This window comes from Nicotiana attenuata, unplaced genomic scaffold (genome assembly GCF_001879085.1).
Source record: "Nicotiana attenuata strain UT unplaced genomic scaffold, NIATTr2, whole genome shotgun sequence".
NCBI lineage: Eukaryota > Viridiplantae > Streptophyta > Magnoliopsida > Solanales > Solanaceae > Nicotiana > Nicotiana attenuata.
The window spans coordinates 258,408-280,289 of NW_017671423.1; the positions used below are offsets into that span (position 1 = coordinate 258,408).

The 21,882-nt window shown below is 39.5% G+C and overlaps 1 protein-coding gene across 1 annotated transcript; it reads right to left on the reverse strand.

Annotated features, from left to right (window-relative positions):
- Positions 1-3,414: 3,414 nt before the first annotated feature.
- On the reverse strand, positions 3,415-4,698 carry LOC109208187. The gene is made up of 2 exons (XM_019371244.1): positions 4,383-4,698; positions 3,415-4,139 (listed from the first exon to the last, which is right to left on the reverse strand). The coding sequence occupies exons 1-2, from the start codon at positions 4,696-4,698 to the stop codon at positions 3,415-3,417; spliced, it is 1,041 nt and encodes a 346-aa protein (XP_019226789.1).
- Positions 4,699-21,882: the final 17,184 nt, after the last annotated feature.

Genomic DNA, 21,882 nt, shown 5'->3' on the forward strand with positions numbered 1-21,882 from the left:
GCAAAAAAGTGTTAAACCTTTTAGCTATACCAATTAAAGATAAATTAAAGGGTGAATCTTAATTGAGTTTAATAAATTCTAGATCAAATAAAATAGAATATCCGTTGAGTAGCGCTTAAGAGTATTAAATAATGGATTTAATGCTCTATAATTAACAATAAATATGATAGCATGAATATGTAATAAATGCAAATAATGGCAATGAATATAACAAGAAAAGATCTACCACCCAATTATTATATGATTGGGATGTTCCTTCCTCTGTCAACGATGTGGAAAAGTGAGAAGTCCAGATGGATGTGGAATCTTTGGATCTATGGATAAAGATTGAACAACGTGTGCTTAAATAATATTATCAATGAACTAGACAACTTTTGAATATTCTCCTTTCACATCCTTTACAATGTATTCTTATCAGAGAGTCAAGAAGAAGGTCCCTTTTTGTCTCCTACCTCTTCCTATTTATAAGGGATATTCCCCAAAAACCCTAAAAAGTACATCATAAAGAATATCCAAATGGACCTATGCTACCGTTATTTTTCTCACCTGGGCTGCCTACTCCTGGCACCAGCCTGTGAAAGCAACCTTCAATCATTATATCATGGTCGACCTCGTCCTTTGTCTTATTTATTCGTTACCGCCGAGTCGCCAAATTTAGACCTATATAGTTAGTGTTAGTCCCTCCGCTTGTTGAGGTCGTGGCCTTGCACGCCCTCGATGAGCGAACATGATTTGCCTTTGTTTCGGGAGAATTTGGCTGTTGCATAAGCCGGGTCGACAAAGGTCGAGGGAGTGACATAACCAGTGGAGTCATGATTGGTGTGGTTGCCGCGGGGTGACGTCATAGCCACGTGCATCATCATTACGCAGCTTCCCGAGACAGCATCTGCATTCCAGTCGCTTTGGTTCTGATGCCATTGACTCTTTTGCTTCGATTCTCGCGCCATTCAACCCTATAAATAGATGGAGGTTTTGTTTTTCAGAAGTTTCCACCATCTCTTTCCTTGTATGAACAATGTTCTCTTTCGATCTTCTTGCCAGCTTCTGCTCTTGATTTTGCTCTCACAATTCCATATCTCTCATTCTTACCTGAGTCGTTACCTCCTTCTTCAGGTTTAGTAGCATACTTTTTATTGTCGTCATGTCACACACCCTTCGTATTCACGAAGAAATTTCTGATGCCACTCAGTTATCGGTGGCTCCTCCTTTCAGCGGCGAGGATTTCGTGGTTGAAGAGGATGAGAGCTTTCCCACCGTAGAGGAGATAATTCCCAGAAACCCCTTGTCTAGAAGCAATTTCCAGAAGGAACCTGCTCCCGCTCCCGTTCAGGTGATCTCTGAGACCGGGCCGTCTCATATAGCTGAGCTCCGATCTACATATCATATCCCTCCTCACATCGAGATAGTTCCGGCTGGTGGCGACATCGTGGAGGTCCATCGACCTGGGTACTGTGCCTTTTACGTCTACCCTTTCTTAATTGGTTATACTCTCCCTCTTCTCCCCCTGGCAGAGGAATTCTGCCGATTTTACAACGCCCGGCGCAGTTATCCCCATATTTGTATAAAGCTTTTCTGATGCTGACGAAGTATGCGGAATTGGCCGGTTGCGAGGTCGACATCTGCCATCTACTACACTTGTTTTCGCCGAGTTTTTACTGAGGCACTATGATACATCTGCGACATCGCGGGACCAGAGGGCTGATAGTTGGAATGGACGACAGGACGAATCAGAGGTTTTGGCACAAATACTTCTTTATCAAAACCGAACACTTGGTATCAGACCCTGCTGGATTTCCCGAGCAGTGGAACCATAATCGTAGGTGTTGTTGGCATACACTTGTTGTCTTCTTTTTGTCTCTTCGTTTTTCATTCATTTGTGGTTTCTTTGTGTTATTTTTTTAGCTGAGAGGCGTGCACCCTTTCCCGTCGTCGGCATTGAAGGCTAGGTGGCTCGCGTGTTACCTCACATGGGGCGGGTATTCGAGATTGGGCGTTTTTCTACAAACGTTTTGGACCGAAGGTCCCGTCAAGTAAGTGTTACTTTTGTTTCGGCCTTCCGTTGTTTACCGTTATTTGTTGATACGACCTCCTTATGGTGACAGGTCGACGTACTTCAAAAAAGAAGGCTCCAGTGCCGGCGTTTCTCCAGGTTCTCTTTGGCGAGCGGTGGGGGTGAAAACAATTATGCCTTGAGTTCCCTCAAGGCCTCGATGCATTCTGAATTCCACTGGATCCCGTTATCTTTTTTTGGCACGTTGAAGAATTGTGGCACCTGTCGGATGACCGTGAGATGAACCTTGATAGGGCGGCTATATGGCCGGTCAGCTTTTGCACTTGTTTCTTGCTGGTTAACACATCAGGTATCCCTTCAATGGCTTTAATTTGATCTGGGTTGACATCGATGCCTCTTTGTGACACCAAGAAACCGAGGAATTTGCCTGAGGTTACGCCGAAAGGCACATTTTTCGGGGTTTAATTTTATGTCGTACTGCCTTAATATACTGAAGGCTTTTTTAAGTGGTCGATGTGGTCTTCTTTCCTTTTTGATTTGACCAACATGTCGTCGATGTAAACTTTCATTGTTTTGCCGAGTTGATCCTAGTACGTCTACTGATGGGTGATGAAAGTAGTTTTTTCTTGGTCCTCCTCCTCCATGAGGATTTGGTTGTAACCTGAGTAGGCGTCCAAGAAACTTAACAATTCGTGTCCCGCAATTGCGTCGATGAGCTGGTCGATGTGAGGTAATGGGAATGAGTCCTTCGGGCAGGCCTTGTTCAGGTATGTGAAATCCACGCACATCCGCCATTTTCCTTTTTTCTTTTTTACCATGACCACATTGGCGACCCATTGGGGGTATTTTGATTCCCGTATGGAACCGTTAGCAAGTAACTTATCCACTTCATCGCTGACGGCCTTGTTGATTGGTGCATTGAATTTTCTTCTTATTTGCCGCACTAGTGGGTAGAGCAGGTCGACATTCAACTTGTGTGTGGCAATGTCCTTCGGGATACCCGACATATCTGCATGGGGGAAGGCGAACAAATCGTCATTGTCAATTAAAAATTTATGAAATTTACCTGGTTCTGAAAGTTTATGTCCGATGTAAGCCTTTTTGTTGCTGACGCTGCTGTCCAATTGGATGGGGTCGAGGTCTTCTACCATTGACTCAACAGCTTCCACGATGTAGGGGTCCTTGATGACGTCTATTTGTACGTCGAGTCCGGTCCCCGACTTTGGTTATTGCTATGCTTCTGAGTTTGTTCCCTTTAGCTGTTGTGTGTACGTGCAGTCTTAGGCGATACGATAGCATTCTTGGGCGGTATGTTGTTCGCCTCGGATGCTGAATATCCCCCATGGGATAAGGAACTTGATCACTTGATATAAACTTGATGGGATGGCCCTCATGGCGTGTATCTAGGGCTGCCCTATGATGGCATTGTAAGCCGTGTCTTGGTTCATGACATGGAATGTTGTTTCTAGGGTGACGCCCCCGGCCAGAACAGGTAGAGTTATCTCCCCAGAGGTTCGCTCAACTGCATTGTTAAAACCTGTTAGTGTTATGCAACATGGTTCTATCTTTTCTTCGAGTCTCATTTGCGTGAGAACTCGAGGGTGGATAATACACGCGCCGCTTCCGTCGTCTACCAATATTTTTTTCACATCAATATCTGAAATACGTAAAGTAATAATAAGAGCATCGAAATGAGGGAAAACCAAACCGTCGGTATCTGACTTATCAAAGATGATACTGTCTCTGAGGTCGTCGTACCGTTTGTGGGTGATCGATCGCTTCAATTTGTGTGTGTTGGTGAACTTCACATGGTTGATCGCTGCTTCATCACCTCCGCTGATGATCATTTGGATGGTGCAGGTAGGGGATGGTGTCTTTGGAGGGCCTTGGTGTTGTTCGCGTCCCCGACCGAAGTTGGCTCGTCCACAGTCGCTCATTAGCTCCCTTAGGTGACCTTGGCTCAACATGTTTACTAACTCTTGCCGTAGAGCTATGCATTCCTCGGTTTTATGACCCCGCTCCTGGTGAAATTCACATAGGATGTTCGACTTTCGTGTACTCGGGTCGGACTTTATCTTTTGTAGCCACTTCAAATTTGTCCCGAGCTTTTCTAGTGCGTACACTATTTCTGAAGGGGAAACACAAAAATTGTGAGCAGATAAGAGTGGAGGCATACCTCATTCGTTTCGCTGATTCACTGTATGTGGTATGGACGACCCTTCCGCAAGTCGAGGAGACGATGGGATGGCTGTTCTGACGTAGGGTTGGTGTCTTTCTCGGTTAAGACGGGGTCCTGACTGATCTCTTCGACCGTCGTTACGACGATCTTTTCTCGACTCTGTTTGAACTGACGTCAACCATTAGGTCAGACCGTTAAGGTCATCCTCACCGGCTCTTACCTCGGCACAATAGGCATTGTGGATTTCTTCCCAAGTGGTGGGAGGGTATTTCATGAGCTTGCTTAATAACTTTCCGTTTGCTCTCGATCTGTTCCTCTTTAATACGTTCTGGAAAGCTGCTACCGCCATCCCTTCTGATACATTAGGTAGGCTCATTCTCACCCTGTTAAACCGGGCGAGGAAGTCCCTGAGTCCCTCGCCAGGGGATTGCCTAACGGTGAATATATCGTTTACCCTGGCCTCCGCCTTTTTAGCCCCAGCATGGGCGATGATGAACTTGTCGGCCATTTCCTCGAACGTCGTTATTGACCGTGCCGGCAATTGTGAATACCAGGTTAAGGCTCTCCCCTTAAGGTTTTGCCGAACTTTTTTAGTAACACTAATGGTACTTGCTACCTCGAAAGATCGTTGCCCTTCACCGCTGTGATGTAATGGATGATGTGATCTTCGGGGTCTGTAGTACCATCGTATATCTTCAAGTACGGTGGCATTTTGAAGTTCTTGGGAATGGCATGTGGAGCCGCTTCCTCGTTGTAGGGTTGTTCGACGAATCGGCCAACGTCTCGTTTTGGTAGCAATTTTGGGGCGCCCGGTATTTTGTCGACCCTTTCTTGGTGCTCCCTCATCTGGTCGCGAAGTGCCTTGTTTTTGTTTTCCATTTCTTCCATTTTCTTCAAAATGGCTGTCAGTGCGTCGCTACCTGCATCAATAGTGGTGTAAGTGTTACCTGTTTGGGGGGCGGACTGTTCGCCAGCGATCATTGTGGTATCTGCTTGTGCGGTGTTTCTATTCTCCCTTTGAATGGGTTTGTCGAGTATGTTGTTCAGAGTACTCGTCAGCCATTCATCCAATAATATTCTTACTGCTAGCGGTGCTTCCTCAACCGTGGATGTTGACGCTCCTCTTTTGCATGAAGCGGTTACTCTTTCATGAGGAGGGGGTGAGTCACTCCGTCTGAGCGTAGCGTCTGGTGTCACATTCTCGTTGTTTTCCCTGTCATCCTCATTGATGGTGTTCAAAATGTTAGTGGTGACACCTGCTATTGCTTTTTGTCTTGACTCTCCTTTTCCCGCCATCGTTAGTTTGTACAAACGAAGAGCAGATGTCTGTCTGTTTTACGATCTAGAAAGAACTAAAATTTCAACTAAAACCTCCCCACAGACGGCGCCAAATTGTTTGAGCAAAAAAGTGCTAAACCTTTTAGCTATACCAATTAAAGATGAATTAAATGGTGAATCTTAGTTGAGTTTAATAAATTCTAGATCAAATAAAGTAGAATATCCGTGAGAAGAGTAGCGCTTAAGAGTATTAAATAATGGATTTAATGCTCTATGATTAACAATAAATATGATAGCATGAATATGTAATAAATGCAAATAATGACAATGAATATAACAAGAAAAGATCTACCACCCAATTATTATATGATTGGGATGTTCCTTTTCTCTGTCAACGATATGGAAAAGTGAGAAGTCCAGATGGACGTGGAATCTTTCATTCTATGGATAAAGATTGAACAACGTGTACTTCAATAATTTTATCAATGAGCAAGATAACTTTTGGATATTCTCCTTTGATAGCCTTTACAATGTATTCTTATGAGAGAGTCAAGAAAAATGTCCCTTTTTGTCTCCTATCTCTTCCTATTTATAAGAGATATTCCCCAAAACCCCAAAAAGTACAACATAAAGAATATCCAAAGGAATATTCTTTATGTCTACAAATGGACCTATGCTACCGTTATTTTCTCACCTCGGCTGCCTACTTTTGGCACCGGCCCGTGAAAGCAACCTTCAATCATTATATCATGGTCGACCCCGTCCTTTGTTTTATTTATCCGTTACCGTCGAGTCACCAAATTTAGACCTATACACTATATAGTTAGGTATCAAAAATATAATGTCTTGTTCTTTGTCTAAAATATAATCTGCAATTTTTCCTCTATAAAAAAAAGGAAGAAACACACATATAGTTGATTACATAATTACATCTCGTCTTCTATTTCTTTTGCTATCAATTTTTTTTTCTCCATAAAATGATTAAGTTTGTAGTTGATTGGCAAATATTTTTGGGAAAATCCCAATTTTATATTGTTGAAATTTTCAATCGTCCTTCGCCTTGGTTTTTTCAATATATTTGGCTGAGAAGGAAGAGGATGGTTCATAATTGAAACTGCTGTTAGGGATCGATTAAATTCGTATTAGCTCCTAAAAGTCTAACATTGAAGGATAAATTATTCCCAGTAATTCCATGCTATGAGAAATGATGGTCATAGGGATTTAGTGTTGATGACACGTTATAATATTATTAATTAAATTGATTGACTCAAGCCACAATATATATAGGACGGTTATTATTGCAATAAGTTGAGGACGGCAACTACAAAGGAATTGGCTCCTCTAAAGTTGGAATAGGGAAAAAGAGAGACAGAAGGCAAAAAGAGGAGTACCATGAAAATAAAGAATTAAAAGTGTCGTTTTCTTTGACTATCTGCCACCGACCACCGACCTCACCCCGGCGTTTTGCCATCAATGCACCCCCGCTCGTTCGGCCTTTTGTTCTTTTCTTTGTTGGGCCCTTTGCTTTTTGTATAATATATAATATTTTCCTACGCTTTTGTGTTATTTATAAAGAGAAAATTTCACTTTATACCCATTAAATTCAAACTATTTACCCTTAAATATCCATACCTAAACTATTTATTTTTCCTACCTATGCAATCAATATTATTTACCCGCCCAAATGGTTTCCTTATTTAATGTATGTAAAAACTCCTAAAATTTAGAATTTTGAATGCAAACAAAGAATTTGCTATTTTTTCTCTCCTGACATTAAGAACACGATTTTTCTTCTTTTAAATCTTTTGTCTACTTCTTTTTTCGTTAGAGAGTGTTAGTAATAAATTTAACGAAATTATGTTAGAATAATTTTACAAGTTAAAGATATATACAATTAAAGTAATAAATATGTATTCCATGTTGGATATAATGAAGTTATGGATAATATTTCAAATATTTAATATCACAGTTAATTTTTAAATTTTGAATGTGCTAATATCTTGAACTCTGAGTTCAACTATAAACAGTTGAACTTCTATTGGTGATAGAGTAAAAAACTCTTTACACTAACTAAAAGAAAAGATAACTATACATAAGTATTCGTGCATAAGAATCCATATAAGTAATTCGGAAAATAGGCAAGTAATATGCTACTAATGTATACTTTTAAGTTGGGAAAATCAAAATATACCTGATCTCGGACAATATACTGATTAAACATTGAACGTGGAGTTTCTGATGTATAAATATTGTAGAAGCCATGATGCACCAAACAAAGGTGTTCAATATGTGTTATATAACTCTAAACGTAATATTTTACCTAAATACACATTGTAATTTTTCGACGAAAGGTGGTCAATTGACCACCCATATGACCATGTGGCTTCGCCACTATCCAACCTCATATATTGTCTATATTTTGTAAACCTTGCAGTATAGTCAATCTAGAGCATTGATTGACTGACTGGTAATGCTTTAATAGTTTGTTAATCAATCATTTGTAGAATATTCTGTGAATTTGAGTCACTATCTGTTAATGTTATGTGAAATTGAAGTCACATTGACCACTCTTTCTCCTCAGCAGCCAGCACACAAAAAGATTATCCTTTCTGCCACGCTATTGAAGTCCCGCATTAAACAGGTGCCAATTAAAGGATCTAAGATATGGATTTCAATACCACGAACCTTGAAGCTTGAAACTCATAACTTGGTTTGTTTGAGTTTTTAATTGTTTTGATCTGATCCTATATGGATTAGTTTGGAAAGTTGATTGGAGGTTGTAGCTAAAGTTTCAGTCAATTTGGTGGAGATTTTGTAGTAAATTTTAGAAATTTGGGTTGAAATATAGTTGAACCAGAGAAGAAGACGAATTTGCATTGTATACCCAAATAGTATACAAATATACCATTTTAGTATACAATTCATTCCAACTATATACCCTATTAGTATAGCTATATACTATATTGGTATCATATGCTAGTTGAATTATTTTTTTGATTGTATTAGCTGCATTTAAATGGTACAATATTTGATTTTCTTTTAATAATAGTAATATAGTACAATATCTTGATATACCTTATTATATTAATATGTGGTACACTATTTTTTTATTTTTCTCTTTATGCATGTGTGTTATGTAATAGTAGTATAGTCATATAGTTGCCGGGAATTAACTAGTAAAACTGTATACCATGTTGGTATAGTTATATACCATATTGGTATCATATGGTAGTTTGAACATTGTTTTGGTTGTTTTAGCTGCATTTTAAGCGAATTCTATTATGAAATTATTTATATCAACATGAGTTGCAATAATGCTGGAATTTTTGTGTGCCGATGGACATAAATTGTGTGTATTAATAGTTTTTATAGTTAAAGGCAATTGTTGGAACGACCCCATACAACTATATACCTTCCTAGTATACGAAATGAGCAAGTTGTTTTGCGAATATTTAGCTTGCAATACGAGCATGTAATTTTCTCATACTTTTATTGCGTCCTTTAATGTTTTGGTAGAGTAGTATAGTCGCAGATAGTTGTAGAAATCATATGCTCTGTTGGTATACATATATACCATATTGGTATTACATGGTACTAGAAGTCTTTTTCGCTACTTATACTTTCGTTGTATTTTTTAATGTTTTATTATCATTTTTATTCTAACTAGTATATATGGATATTTGGTTGCCGTAGATTATGTTTTCTTGCTCTATAACTGGTTGTATTACTGCTAATGGTAGAGTGTGTATTGATATTTATAGGGAAGGAGATCAAGGTTTGCATGGCAACCACGTGTTGATTCTTAGAATTTGATTATGTAATTTATGGTGCTCAACAGCAGTCAATGTGATATCCAGTGTATTAGATCAAGTGACAACTGATATTATTTCAGTTTGTAATTGAATTTAAAAAATGAGAAAAAAGGGTATATTGTACTAGTTATATTAAAAAAAGGTGAACAAATATTTACTATATCAATTATTTTTCTTATTGTATAAAAAAAGAATAATAAAAAATAGTGAAAATGGTAAATGAAATTAGATTATGAAGAGAAAAAGAATATAAAAAAACAAGAAGTTAAATGAAATTAGAAAAGGAAAAAATAAAAAAATAAAAAGAATACGAGAAAAAAGAAAAGCAGAAAAGAAAAAAAAAGAAAAAAAAGAAGAAAAGAAGCATAGAAGTAAAAAAAAAAAATGGAGAATAAAGAAAAAATTCCCCACAAAACTACTATGGGTAGGAAATGTAATTAGTTTATGGGTAGAAAAACAAATAGATAGACAAGGTTAAATAGTTTTATTTTTTTGGGTAGCTGTGTCAAAACCCCTTTTATAAATGAGTACTTTTCACACCCCATGTTCACAGGAGGTGAAATGAAAAAAAATCTCTATTTTATTTCATGTGTTATAGTTTAATTGAATGTTGTATGGGTCAGAATCCGACCCCATGATAATTAACGAAGTTAATCCCGTCTTAAGCTAATTCATGATTAATTAGTGGCACGACCACTCAGAATTAACGATATTCAACCCGCATCTGACTCGATCAGCAAGGCCATGGCCCATCCGGCATCATGAAGGCGAAATCCCAACGTGGTCACGGCCACTTATTGCCAGCTCACGAAGCTCACAGCTATAAATACCAAGAGAGGAAACCCTAGAAAAGGGGGCTTCTTCTTGACCACGATTGAGAGAGAAAAAAGAGACAACGATACCCAAATTATGGGCAAGAGGAACACCATTGTAAGGCTCTGAACCTCTTCATGGAGAGGCAGACCAAACCAATATTATCAATAAAGGCTTCCAATGTTTCTCCCCCTAATCCTGAGTACTTATTTTCGTTTCCTTCATTTGGTCCAACGGATTATTACGATTTGCTATGATTTTTCCGTGATTTATTTATATTGTTTTATACTCATAAGGTATGTAATAACTTTTGAGTCAAACAAATGTAATCACATTAGAATTATGTTATGAACTTATTAACCTAAAATTTGATTATTAGGATAAATTAATTAAATTAATTAAAGTATTGGCCACAAGCAATTAATTCAACCGAAAATAACAAAACAATTGAGATAAATATAAAATAGATCAATAAATTAATAATTAATAAGAAAAAGGGAAAGATATGTTTATTATTCGGTGATCGATAGATGCTCGATTGAACACAACTTGACTACAACATGATTGAACAATTACAAAAAAAAAAAAAAAAAAAAAAAAAAAGCAATTTGCTAAGAACAATAAGATTTGATGTTTTGTGTTGTTAGTGATTCAAATAATTTCAGATAATCTGCCAAAGTATCGCCGTTTTCTAAAGCCAGGCTCATTGATTCTGGTCATTTAATAGAGAAAATCTCACTTTATACCCATTAATCCTAAACTATTTACCATTTAATGCCCAGGTCCAAACTATTTACTACTCCTACCCATGGGACCCAAACTATTTATCCGATTTTTTCTTTTCTCGTTTTCTTCTTCACAGAGGCATCTGAAAGTACCTGGTTTTTTTCTTTTCTCGTTTTCTTCTTCTTCTTCACAGAGGCATCTGAAAGTACCTAGTTTTTTCCTTTTCTCGTTTTCTTCTTCTTCACATAGGCATCTGAAAGTACAGTGAAACAAAAAAAAAAAAACAAGAAATAGCAAAGAAAGGTAGCCATGGATGCGGAAGAAGGAACACAACAACCCGAGCTAGTTATTGCACACAAACTCTTCCTTTTGACACACCCAGATGTCAATGACTTGGATAAAGTTCGCCTCCGTGAAGAAGACTTGGACAAACTCTTCCATTTCCCTTATATCCTTCTTCAAAAAGAAATTAGATCTAATTATTTTAAGGTTTTCTTGTTTGATTCAAAGTGGGTGTTGTTAAATATTGCTTATAATACCTTCTGGAAGTTCATACTGAAATTTGATAGCATTTGGAGCTGATTTGAGGTGATTGAGATCGAAATTTTCAGTTGAAAATCGAAGAAGAACACAGCTACAGTATACCGCTACGGTATACAATATGCTGTAGGAGTATATAGTTATACTGCAACAGTATTCTATTATAGTTTACAATATACTGCAACGGTATATTGTAATAATCGAAGAAGAACACAGTTACCTAACAGTATACCGCTACAGTATATACTAATATACTATAGGAGTATATAGTTATATTGCAACAGTATACTATTATAGTATACAATATATTGTTATGGTATACTGTAATAATAGGCAAGATACTGTAACAATATGCTGTAATAGTATACAATATACTATAATAGTATATTTATTACCCGTAAATTCACTTGCCTTTTCCCTTTTAATTTGTTTTAAGCTTTTACCTATCGTGAGGAGCAAATTGAAAAATGCAAAAAAAATAAAAAATTATAGTATGCTATATGATGTAACGGTATACTCTTACAATTAGATCCTTTTAGAATTTTTTAAATTTTTTATTGACAACTGATATTATTTCAGTTTAATAATTGAATTAAATTTTTTTAACTCTTTGCGTACAATTGTATACCATGTTGGTATAGCTGTATACTATACCGGTATCATATGTTAGTTAATATTTTTATGGTTGTATTAGCTACATTTAATTGGTACACATTCTGATTTTTCTTTAGTAATAATATAAAAAAAATAGTGAAAACAGTAAATGAAATTAGATTACGAAGAGAAAATGAATATAAAAAAAAGTTAAATGAAATTAGAAAAGGAAAAAATAAAAAAATAAGAAGAAAACAAGAAAAAAAAAGGAGAAAAGAAAAAAGAAAAGAAAAGAAGCACAGAAATAAAAGAGAATTGGAGAATAAAGAAAAAATTCCCCACAAAACCTACTATGGGTAGGAAATGTAATTAGTTTATGGGTAGGAAATCAAATGGGTAGACAAGGGTAAATAGTTTTGTTTTTGTGGATAACTGTGTCAAAACCCCCATTTAATAGCCTGTTTGGCCAAGCTTTTTTTGGGCCAAAAATGCTTTTTTTGGTCAAAAGCACTTTTGGCAAAAATTAAGGTGTTTGGCCAAGCTTTTGGAAGGAAAAAAATTGCTTTTGAGGAGAAGTAGAAGTAGTTTTGGAGAAGCAGAAAAAAGTAGCTTCTCTCCAAACGCACTTTTCTGAGAAGCACTTTTGAGAAAAATACACTTAGAAGCAGTTTTCAAAATCTTGGCCAAACACTAATTACTGCTCAAAAGTGTTTTTCAAATTAATTAGCCAAACACAAACTGTTTCTCACCAAAGGTGTAACGACCCGGCCGGTGGTTTTTGGAATTTACGCCCCGATCCCCCATTAACTGCTTCCCCTAAGTTCATTTCTGCTATTTTGGTTTGCCGGGACGTTCGGTGTTGGGATTCAGAGTGTTTTGGGACACTTAGTCCCTAAATGAGAGCTTAAAAGTTTAAAAATGGTCCGTAATCGGAACAGTGTGAAGACGACCTCGGAATGGAAATCCGATGGTTCCGTTAGCTCCGTTAGGTGATTTCGGGGTTGGGAGCGTGTTCGAAATGTATTTTGGAGGCTCGTAGCTCATTTAGACTTGAAATGCCGATGTTTGAATTTTTGAAGTTTCCGGTCCGATAGTGAGTTTTTGATCCGAGGGTCGGATTGGAATTTCGGAAGTTGCAGTAGCTCCGTCATGTCATTTGGGATGTGTGTGCAAAATTTCAGGTCATTCGGGCGAGGTTTGGTTAGGTTTTTGATCGAAAGTGTGTTTTGATGGAATTTGAAGTTCTTAGGCTTGAATCTTTGATTTAATCGGACTTCCGGTGTTGTTTTAGGTGTTTTAAGGATTGGTACAAGTTTGAATAAGGTATTAGGTGGTATTGGTGCTTTTGGTTGAGGTCCCGGGGGCCTCGGGATGATTTCGGGTGGTTAACGGGGAGATTTTTGAAGTGTTGCAGCAGCTGGTTCTTTTCATCTTCTGGTATTTTCGCTTCTGCGGCTTGGGAACCGCAGAAGCGGAGCCGCGTAAGCGGCTGGATCATCGCAGGAGCGGCCTCGCATCTGCGAGAAAATAGCTGCAGATGCGGCTGTTTGGCTTTTATTTGGAACCGCAGAAGCGGTGGTTAACCCGCATAAGCGGTTGACTGGACCGCAGAAGCGGATGTGGTTGTTTTAGTGAGAGTCGCAGAAGCGGCTCACTTTTCGCATAAGCGGGACCGCAGAAGCGGTCCCTTGTCCGCAGAAGCGGAAATCCCTGGGCAGAAATAGAAATTTCGAGGGTTTGAGTTCATAAGTTACAAAAAATCAATTGAGAGCTCGGTTTATGGAGATTCTGAGTGGGAGTTGAAGTGAAGAACACTGGGTAACGTTTCTTTTGTCCCTTCTTGTTATATTTCATCATTTTATAGTTAAATCCACCATTAGAATTCAAATTCAAGATCAAAATTGGGAAAAATTGGAAGAAACTTCATAGACCTAATTATTGAGTTTTGAGTGGGCAATTGGCCTCCGATTTGGGAGATTTTTATATGGCTAGACTCGTGAGAGTACGAGGGTTCTGAAAATGTAAAAATTATTTGATTCTGAGCCGTTGGCCTGAGGGGCATTTTGGTCATTTTACCTATTTTCGCGTCCTAGCTTTAAATTTAATAGTGGAATCAGTTGTTTGCAATATTACTTACGATATGTAATTGAATTGAATAGATTTGAGCCATTTGGAGTCGGATACTCGTGGCAAAAGTGTGAATTCGAGTTGATTTTGGTGCCGATTCGAGGTAAGTGGCTTGTCTAACCTTGTGTGGGGGACTTTGTCCCTTAGGATGTGATATTTGGTAATTGAATGCCTTGTGCGTGAGGTGACGAGCGCGTACTTGAGCTAATTGTTGTAAACCCGTTTCTACTTGAAGTATTTAAATTGAGATTTCTTGTTTACTTGTTCATTTTAACTGTAAGTTTATACCTGTGCTAGCTTAGATACTCATGTTTAGCTGACTTACTTGCTTATTTGTTTTAGCTGTGCTATTTGTACTCTGTGAAGCATGTTAGGCTATAATTTACTACTTCTTGTCCTGATTTTTAGCATTGTTCCGAGATTTATGAATTGTTGTTGTTGTGTGTTTAATTTGGGACTACGGGACGGTTTCCCGGGAGATCCCCCGTACTTGAGATATTCTGGACTGAGGTGCGGGATACCAAGAGATCCCTGGCACATTTACATATTATTGAGGATACCAAGAGATCCTCGGGATACCAAGAGATCCCTGGCATACTATTGAGGATACCAAGAGATCCTCGGGATACCAAGAGATCCCCAGTGTTTATGACGAGGATACCAAGAGATCCTCGGGATACCAAGAGATCCCTGGTGCATGTAATGAGGATACCAAGAGATCCTCGGGATACCAGGAGATCCCCGACTATTATTCCCTGTTGAGAGCGGTACTCCTTGTATTTTTACCTTTGCCTTCTACTACTGTTCTTCCTTATTTATTTGGTTTAGATTCTCGCTGTAGACTTTATTTAAACGGTTTCCGTCATCTTATTAATTATTATGTTTTATCTCAGTAGGGACCTGACCTTCCTCGTCACTACCCGACCGAGGTTAGGCTTGGCACTTACTGAGTACCGCTGTAGTGTACTCATGCCCTTCCTGCGCATGTTCTTCATGTGCAGATCCAGGTACCTCTTCTCAGGCGCGCTATCCTTGAGGCGAGGAGATACACGGAGACTTCGAGGTATATCTGCCGCGTCCGCAGACCAGGAGTCTCTATTCTGTTCCAGCTTTAGTATTTAGTTTATCCGTTTTCTCTCAGTTGTTTAGATATTCTGGAGTTAGAGCAGCGTACTATGTCCCTGTTAGCCTGTGGTTCCCGTGAGTATCTAGATTTTGGGATTGAGTTGTAGACTTCCTCATATCTTTTGAGTTGTACATGCCAAGTGGCACTTATATATATCATTTCCTTCTAGATTTGTTTAGTTTAATTAAATGTTTTCGCAAGCTATATTAAATTCCGCATTGTTAGGCTTACCTAGTTGTAGGAACTAGGTGCCATCACGACATGTTCATGGAGGGTGAACTGGGGTCGTGATAAGTTGGTATCAGAGCTCTAGGTTCATAGGAGTCACGGAACACATGCCGATTTATTAGAGTCTCGCTGATCGGTACGGAGACGTCTGTGCTTATCTACGAGAGTCTATGTAACCGTTAGGAAAATTTCACTTCATTTGATTCCTGTCGTGCGAGATTTTTGAACATCAATTCTAAACTTCCGACTTCTATTCTCTCACAGATGGTGAGGACCCGTGCTACTCGAGATGATCCGACACCCACGCCCCCTACTGCAGCCGTCAGAGGCCGGGGCCGGGGTAGAGGCCGAGGACGCGCGCGTGGTGCAGCCAGGGCACCTGCGCAAGCTGCAGCCGAGGTACCACCAGCAGACCCAGCCGGAGTTCAGGCGCCCGACACGCCCATTTCCACTACTACTCCAGCCCTTCAGGAGACTTTGACTCAAGTCCTGAGCATGTTTGGTACGTTGATTCAGGCCGGATTGATTCAGGTTGTACCGACTACTTCACAGATCGGAGGAGGGATCCAGACTCCCGCCGCCCCCACTCCAGAGCAGCGAGTTCCCATTGGTCAGGTTCCAGGTGTCATAGCGACACAGCCTGTGGCCCCAGTTCAGCGGGTGGTGAGGACTCTCGCCAAGTAGGAGATAGGTGGGTCCAGGAGAGAGAGGACAGACGAGGTCAGGAGGGGCAGTATAGAGGGGTGAGTAGACCTCGTAGACTGGGAAGATATACTAGTCCTTATTTTGGAGGCAGGGTGCGTCACGGTAGAGGTTTTGTGGGTCAGCCAGCTCAGTTTGCATCGCAGATTTCACCTAGACTTTCAGGTGTCCAGGGGTCTCGGAGTACCCGTACTGCAAAGTTTCCACCCCACGTCGGCCGCGAGGTTGTTTTGAGTGTGGTGGCATACGCCATGTGGTGAGGTATTGCCCTAGACTTGGGAGGGGTGCACCTCCACAGACTTCTCAGCCACAACATACCCCGCAGAGTTCTCAGGCTATGGTTACAGCCCCAGTTGCTACCCTACCTGCCCATACCGAGGTTGTTGCCTCCGATTCTGTTATCACAGGTATTGTCATGGTTTGTTATAGAAGTGTATCGGTTCTATTCGATTTAGGCTCTACTTACTCTTATGGGTCTTCTTACTTTGCTTCGCATTTGGGTGTACCTCGGAATTTCCTTGAGTTTCTCTGTTCATGTTTCTACTCCTGTGGGAGATTCTCTTGTTGTAGGCCGCGTTTATCGGTCATATTTGGTTACTATTCGTGGTTTTGAGACCAGCGCGGATTCGTTGTTATTCGGTATGGTGGATTTTGACATTATTCTGGGCATGGACTGGTTGTCGCCCCATTTTGCTATTCTTGATTGTCACGCCAAGACCGTGACGCTGGCTATGCCAGGGATTCCGCGTGTCGAGTGGAGTGGTACTTTAGATCACACTCCCAGTAGAGTTATCTCTTTTCTTAAAGCTCAGCGCATGGTTGAGGAGGGGTGTGCCGCGTATTTGGCTTATGTGAGAGATGTTAGTGCTGATACCCCTTTTGTTAATTCTGTTCCAGTAGTACGGGATTGTCCCGACGTATTTCCAACTGATCCTCCGGGCATGCCGCCTTTAGGACTCGATGCGGTCATTACGAGTTCCTCGTTATGTCTTTTGGGCTGACCAATGCCCTCGCAGCTTTCATGCACTTGATGCACAGTGCATTCAGGCCACTACTTGGAGGTTTGCATATTCTACGGTTATGAGGATTCACCTAAGGGTTGCTATAGTTCTCCTGAAGTGAGTTAAGTGAAAAGCTTTTAAGTGATGAAGTGTTAGCCTATTTGCGGTTCCGAAGCTATGATGAAATATGTGGCATGTTAGGTGCAGTGAGTGGTATGGGATTCGAAGTAAAGATCAAGTAACAGCTCGGTGTGGACAGAGATGTCATGAACTCGGATGAGCAAGAACAAAGGGTGGGATGTTTAAAGTAAGTTGGTATTGTCTTCAGCGTCACCTGAGATCGATGTGTTGTGAAAGAGGCTTTGCATCCTGGTTAAGGATTCTTGATCGCTTTTCAGCGTTAGTGCGGCCGATGGTTTAGATGTGCGAACCCGTTATTCATTTCGGAAAATTGTGGGAGCGTGTCCCACGGGAAGATTGTAAAAGTGTGCCATGTAGTCACTTGATTGATTAAAGATTTAAAACAAGTATGAGGATTGTGGTAATATCACTAATTTGAGAAGTTATGCCGGGAGGGCACTCTGTTTGTTGTAAACTGAGGAGGTCGCTCCGGTTACGACGGTTGTTCGTATGTGTTATGGGGAAAAGGGAGTTCTATGGACCCTTGAAAGGTTATTAGTCAAGTTGGTGCAATCAGAAATCGGTTTGAGATCAGTGGATTGATTTATATGTGAACAGGGCTTTATATCAGGCCAGTTGTGTTCGTTTCAGCGGGCGTTCCTTATGGAGGAACAGTCAGGGTGTTATTTTGTCATCAGCTATTCCAGGTAATGATGTATTGCGCCGTATGAGTTATGAGACGGCTTGGTAATTTTTTTNTGGTCGTATTTGCTAGTTATTAGTCCACGATGTTCATACATGTAGCTAAGAATTTATAGTTATATATACATAATGTTGTAGTGTAGGTTTGTTTCAATAGTAGGGCTTTGAAAACCTTATTATACTAAAAAAATATATGAAATACACAATCAAATACTAAAAATATACGAATTGCACAATCAAATACATGTATATAGATGAATTATTTCGAATTATATGGGTGTATACTACTAAAAAAGGCTGGAAATACGTAAAAAATAAATAAAAGAAAAGCTTTATGGGAAATAGGGTTTGAACCTTTGAGATCTTCCATGCATTGAAAAGACAAATATTAAATGGTGGGAGAGAATATTCAAAATTAACTGAAAGGGTATTATCGGTATAAAAATACGCCTGAAACCCTAATTGGGGGCGTAAAATTACCTAAATGATCCCATTTGGGTCAATCTGGCCAAAAACGGTATGGCCAAAAGAATTTTTCCTAATGCTTAATAAGTACTTGAACTGTGAGATCGCCACAATCAAGTCAGATAATAAAACAAAATAAAAACCTTTTTTATGGGCCAAGTACATAAAATAATTATTCTGATAATGGCTACAAAAAATTGTTCACCCTTATGTTGTTGTTCTTGGTGCCTTATATTCTTGGATATTTAAAAGTTTTGCTTATTTCTTGCTTTTGTATTGTAGCTGATATGATGTATGTTGTTCACTTAAATTTACTTCTTTTTATTTTTTTATTTTCTGGCCTCAACAAAGAGCCTAAGACAAGGATAAATCATACATTTTTACATCTGTCTCTCTCTCAAGCTGGCACTCTAAATTAGTGTACCAATGACAATTAGAACTTAATATTTTAGATGAAAATATGGATCATTTTTTTATTTGAAGGTGCTCTCGTGTATAATAAGGTATGACTGAAATATATATTATCCCGTTAACAACATTTCTTAAGAAGGGTAAATACTTCCGGGCAAGCATCATTGTCGCCAAACACAATCCTCACATTGCTCAAGTACATGAGACAATTGCTCATAGGATGGTCTTGGTTGCTCAAATCCATGGTTTTTTGTTTAATTTTTGATTTTGTAAAAAAAATTATTTTCTATTAGAAATATTATAAATTTCATATTAAACTATTTTTTGAATTCTTTTTAGAACCGCGCGTAGCGCGGATAAATACACAAGTTCAATAAGAAAAAAAGAACGGTAACTAATAGGTGATTGAGAATATACAAATGAACAATCTTGACTATTTAATAATATAGCCAACTGTTAGTTTATCTCCAAAACTTCCTTTAAATATTTTAAATTAAGTATGACAAAGGTGCTTGAGAAAACGAGTCCGGAACCAAAAGGTGTGGAAAAAAAACTTGGTGACCATTTTATATACAACACCCTTTTAAAAGGCGCTATACCTTAATGGCCGATTGCCCAGTTAAGTATAACGCCCTCTAAAAAGGCGCTATATATATAAAGCCCTTCCTTACCGTGCTATACATATTATGTGGGCCCACCAATAATTTTTCTGGGCTTAACTGATATAACAATAATTCAAATGGGTATAGCGCCCTTATTTAAGGCACTATACCTAAAAAAATTGGACCTCCCGTATTGGTTTTTGTAAAAATCCATTCAAAAATATTCTCAAGTCGTGTGAAATATTTCTTCGTTAAGTTATTTTGCATTTTGTCATAATGTATGAAGAGCAAAGAATTAGGGTTTCATTATATTGGGGGGAGGGGGGGGGGGGGGGTGAGGTTGTGGTGGCGAATAACTCAGTAAGCTATAGTTTATCTCCACAGTGTCATGTTAAGTAGGAACTTACAATGGAGTACGAAAGATTGGTATCGTTGTTATATAATAAAATGAGTGGGAGCAAACGTTCAGTGAATATTAAAGTAATAGGAAGATATCCGTATTCTATGACTCTGCAAGGGGTTGCTTGTTATGCTGAGTTTAACATCGAAGACGATGAAACATTCAGTGATTGTTTGAGGACTCCGGATGAATATCGGGAATTTATTGTGATAAAACTGTTGGAAATGTACGTCAAGGCCGAAGACGTTCGCAATAATGAGGTTACGCAAAGTAGGGATATCCCTCAATCATCGGTTGTTTTTTTGGAGCAGTTTTAGCCGAACAGGTTTCGGGTGAAAGAGTTTTGCCTGATCTACACTTATCTCCACGGGCGAATGAGGAGCGTGGAATTAATTTCTCCCTGTAACGACCCGGCCGGTCGTTTTTGGAATTTACGCCCCGATCCCCCATTAACTGCTCCCCCTAAGTTCATTTCTGCCATTTTGGTTTGCCGGGACGTTCGGTGTTGGGATTCAGAGTGTTTTGGGACACTTAGTCCCTAAATGAGAGCTTAAGAATTGAAAAATGGTCCATAATCGGAACAGTGTGAAGAAGACCTCGGAATGGAAATACGATGGTTCCGTTAGCTCCGTTAGGTGATTTCGGGGTTGGGAGCGTGTTCGGAATGTATTTTGGAGGCTCGTAGCTCATTTAGGCTTGAAATGCCGGAGTTTGAATTTTTGAAGTTTCCGGTCCGATAGTGAGTTTTTGATCCGAGGATCAGATTGGAATTTCGGAAGTTGCAGTAGCTCCGTCATATCATTTGGATGTGTGTGCAAAATTTCAGGTCATTCGGGCGAGGTTTTGTTTGGTTTTTGATCGAAAGTGTGTTTTGTTGGAATTTGAAGTTCTTAGGCTTGAATCTTTGATTTAATTGGACTTCCGGTGTTGTTTTAGGTGTTTTAAGGATTGGTACAAGTTTGAATAAGGTATTAGGTGGTATTGGTGCTTTTGGTTGAGGTCCCGGGGGCCTCGGGATGATTTCGGGTGGTTAACGGGGAGATTTTTGAAGTGTTGCAGCAGATGGTTCTTTTCATCTTCTGGTATTTTCGCTTCTGCGGCTTGGGAACCGCAGAAGCGGAGCCGCGTAAGCGGCTGGATCATCGCAGGAGCGGCCTCGCATCTGCGAGAAAATAGCCGCAGATGCGGCCGTTTGGCTTTTATTTGGAAACGCAGAAGCGGTGGTTAACCCGTATAAGCGGAACCGCATAAGCGGTTGACTGGACCGCAGAAGCGGATGTAGTTGTTTTAGTGAGAGTCGCAGAAGCGGCTCACTTCCCGCATAAGCGGGACCGCAGAAGCAGTCCCTTGTCCGCAGAAGCGGAAATCCCTGGGCAGAAATAGAAATTTCGAGGGTTTGAGTTCATAAGTTATAAAAAATCAATTGAGAGCTCGGTTTAAGGCGATTCTGAGTGGGAGTTGAAGTGAAGATCACCGGGTAACGTTTCTTTGGTCCCTTCTTGTTATATTTCATCATTTTATAGTTAAATCCACCATTAGAATTCGAATTCAAGGTCAAAATTGGAAGAAACTTTATAGACCCAATTATTGAGTTTTGAGTGGGCAATTGGCCTCCGATTTGGGAGATATTTATATGGTTAGACTCGTTAGAGTACGAGGGTTCTGAAAATGTAAAAATTATTCAATTCCGAGCCGTTGGCCTTAGGGGGTCGTTTTGGTCTAATTTTACCTATTTTCGCGTCCTAGCTTTAAATTTAATAGTGGAATCAGTTGTTTGCAATATTACTTACGATATGTAATTGAATTGAATAGATTTGGGCCATTTAGAGTCGGATACTCGTGGCAAAAGTGTGAATTCGAGTTGATTTTGGTGCCGATTCGAGGTAAGTGGCTTGTCTAACCTTGTGTGGGGGACTTTGTCCCTTAGGATGTGATATTTGGTAATTGAATGCCTTGTGTGTGAGGTGTCGAGCGCGTACTTGAGCTAATTGTTGTAAACCCGTTTCTATTTGAAGTATTTAAATTGAGATTTCTTGTTTACTTGT

What these genes read in the sequence shown, in the direction of transcription:
- LOC109208187 (XM_019371244.1), bottom strand. Translation starts at nt 4,698, where the DNA reads ATGGCCGACAAGTTCATCATCGCCCATGCTGGGGCTAAAAAGGCGGAG. An exon ending in CGGTGAGGATGACCTTAACG is followed by an intron (nt 4,140 to 4,382) that starts GTCTGACCTAAT and finishes TTTCCCCTTCAG; the next exon opens with AAATAGTGTACGCACTAGAA.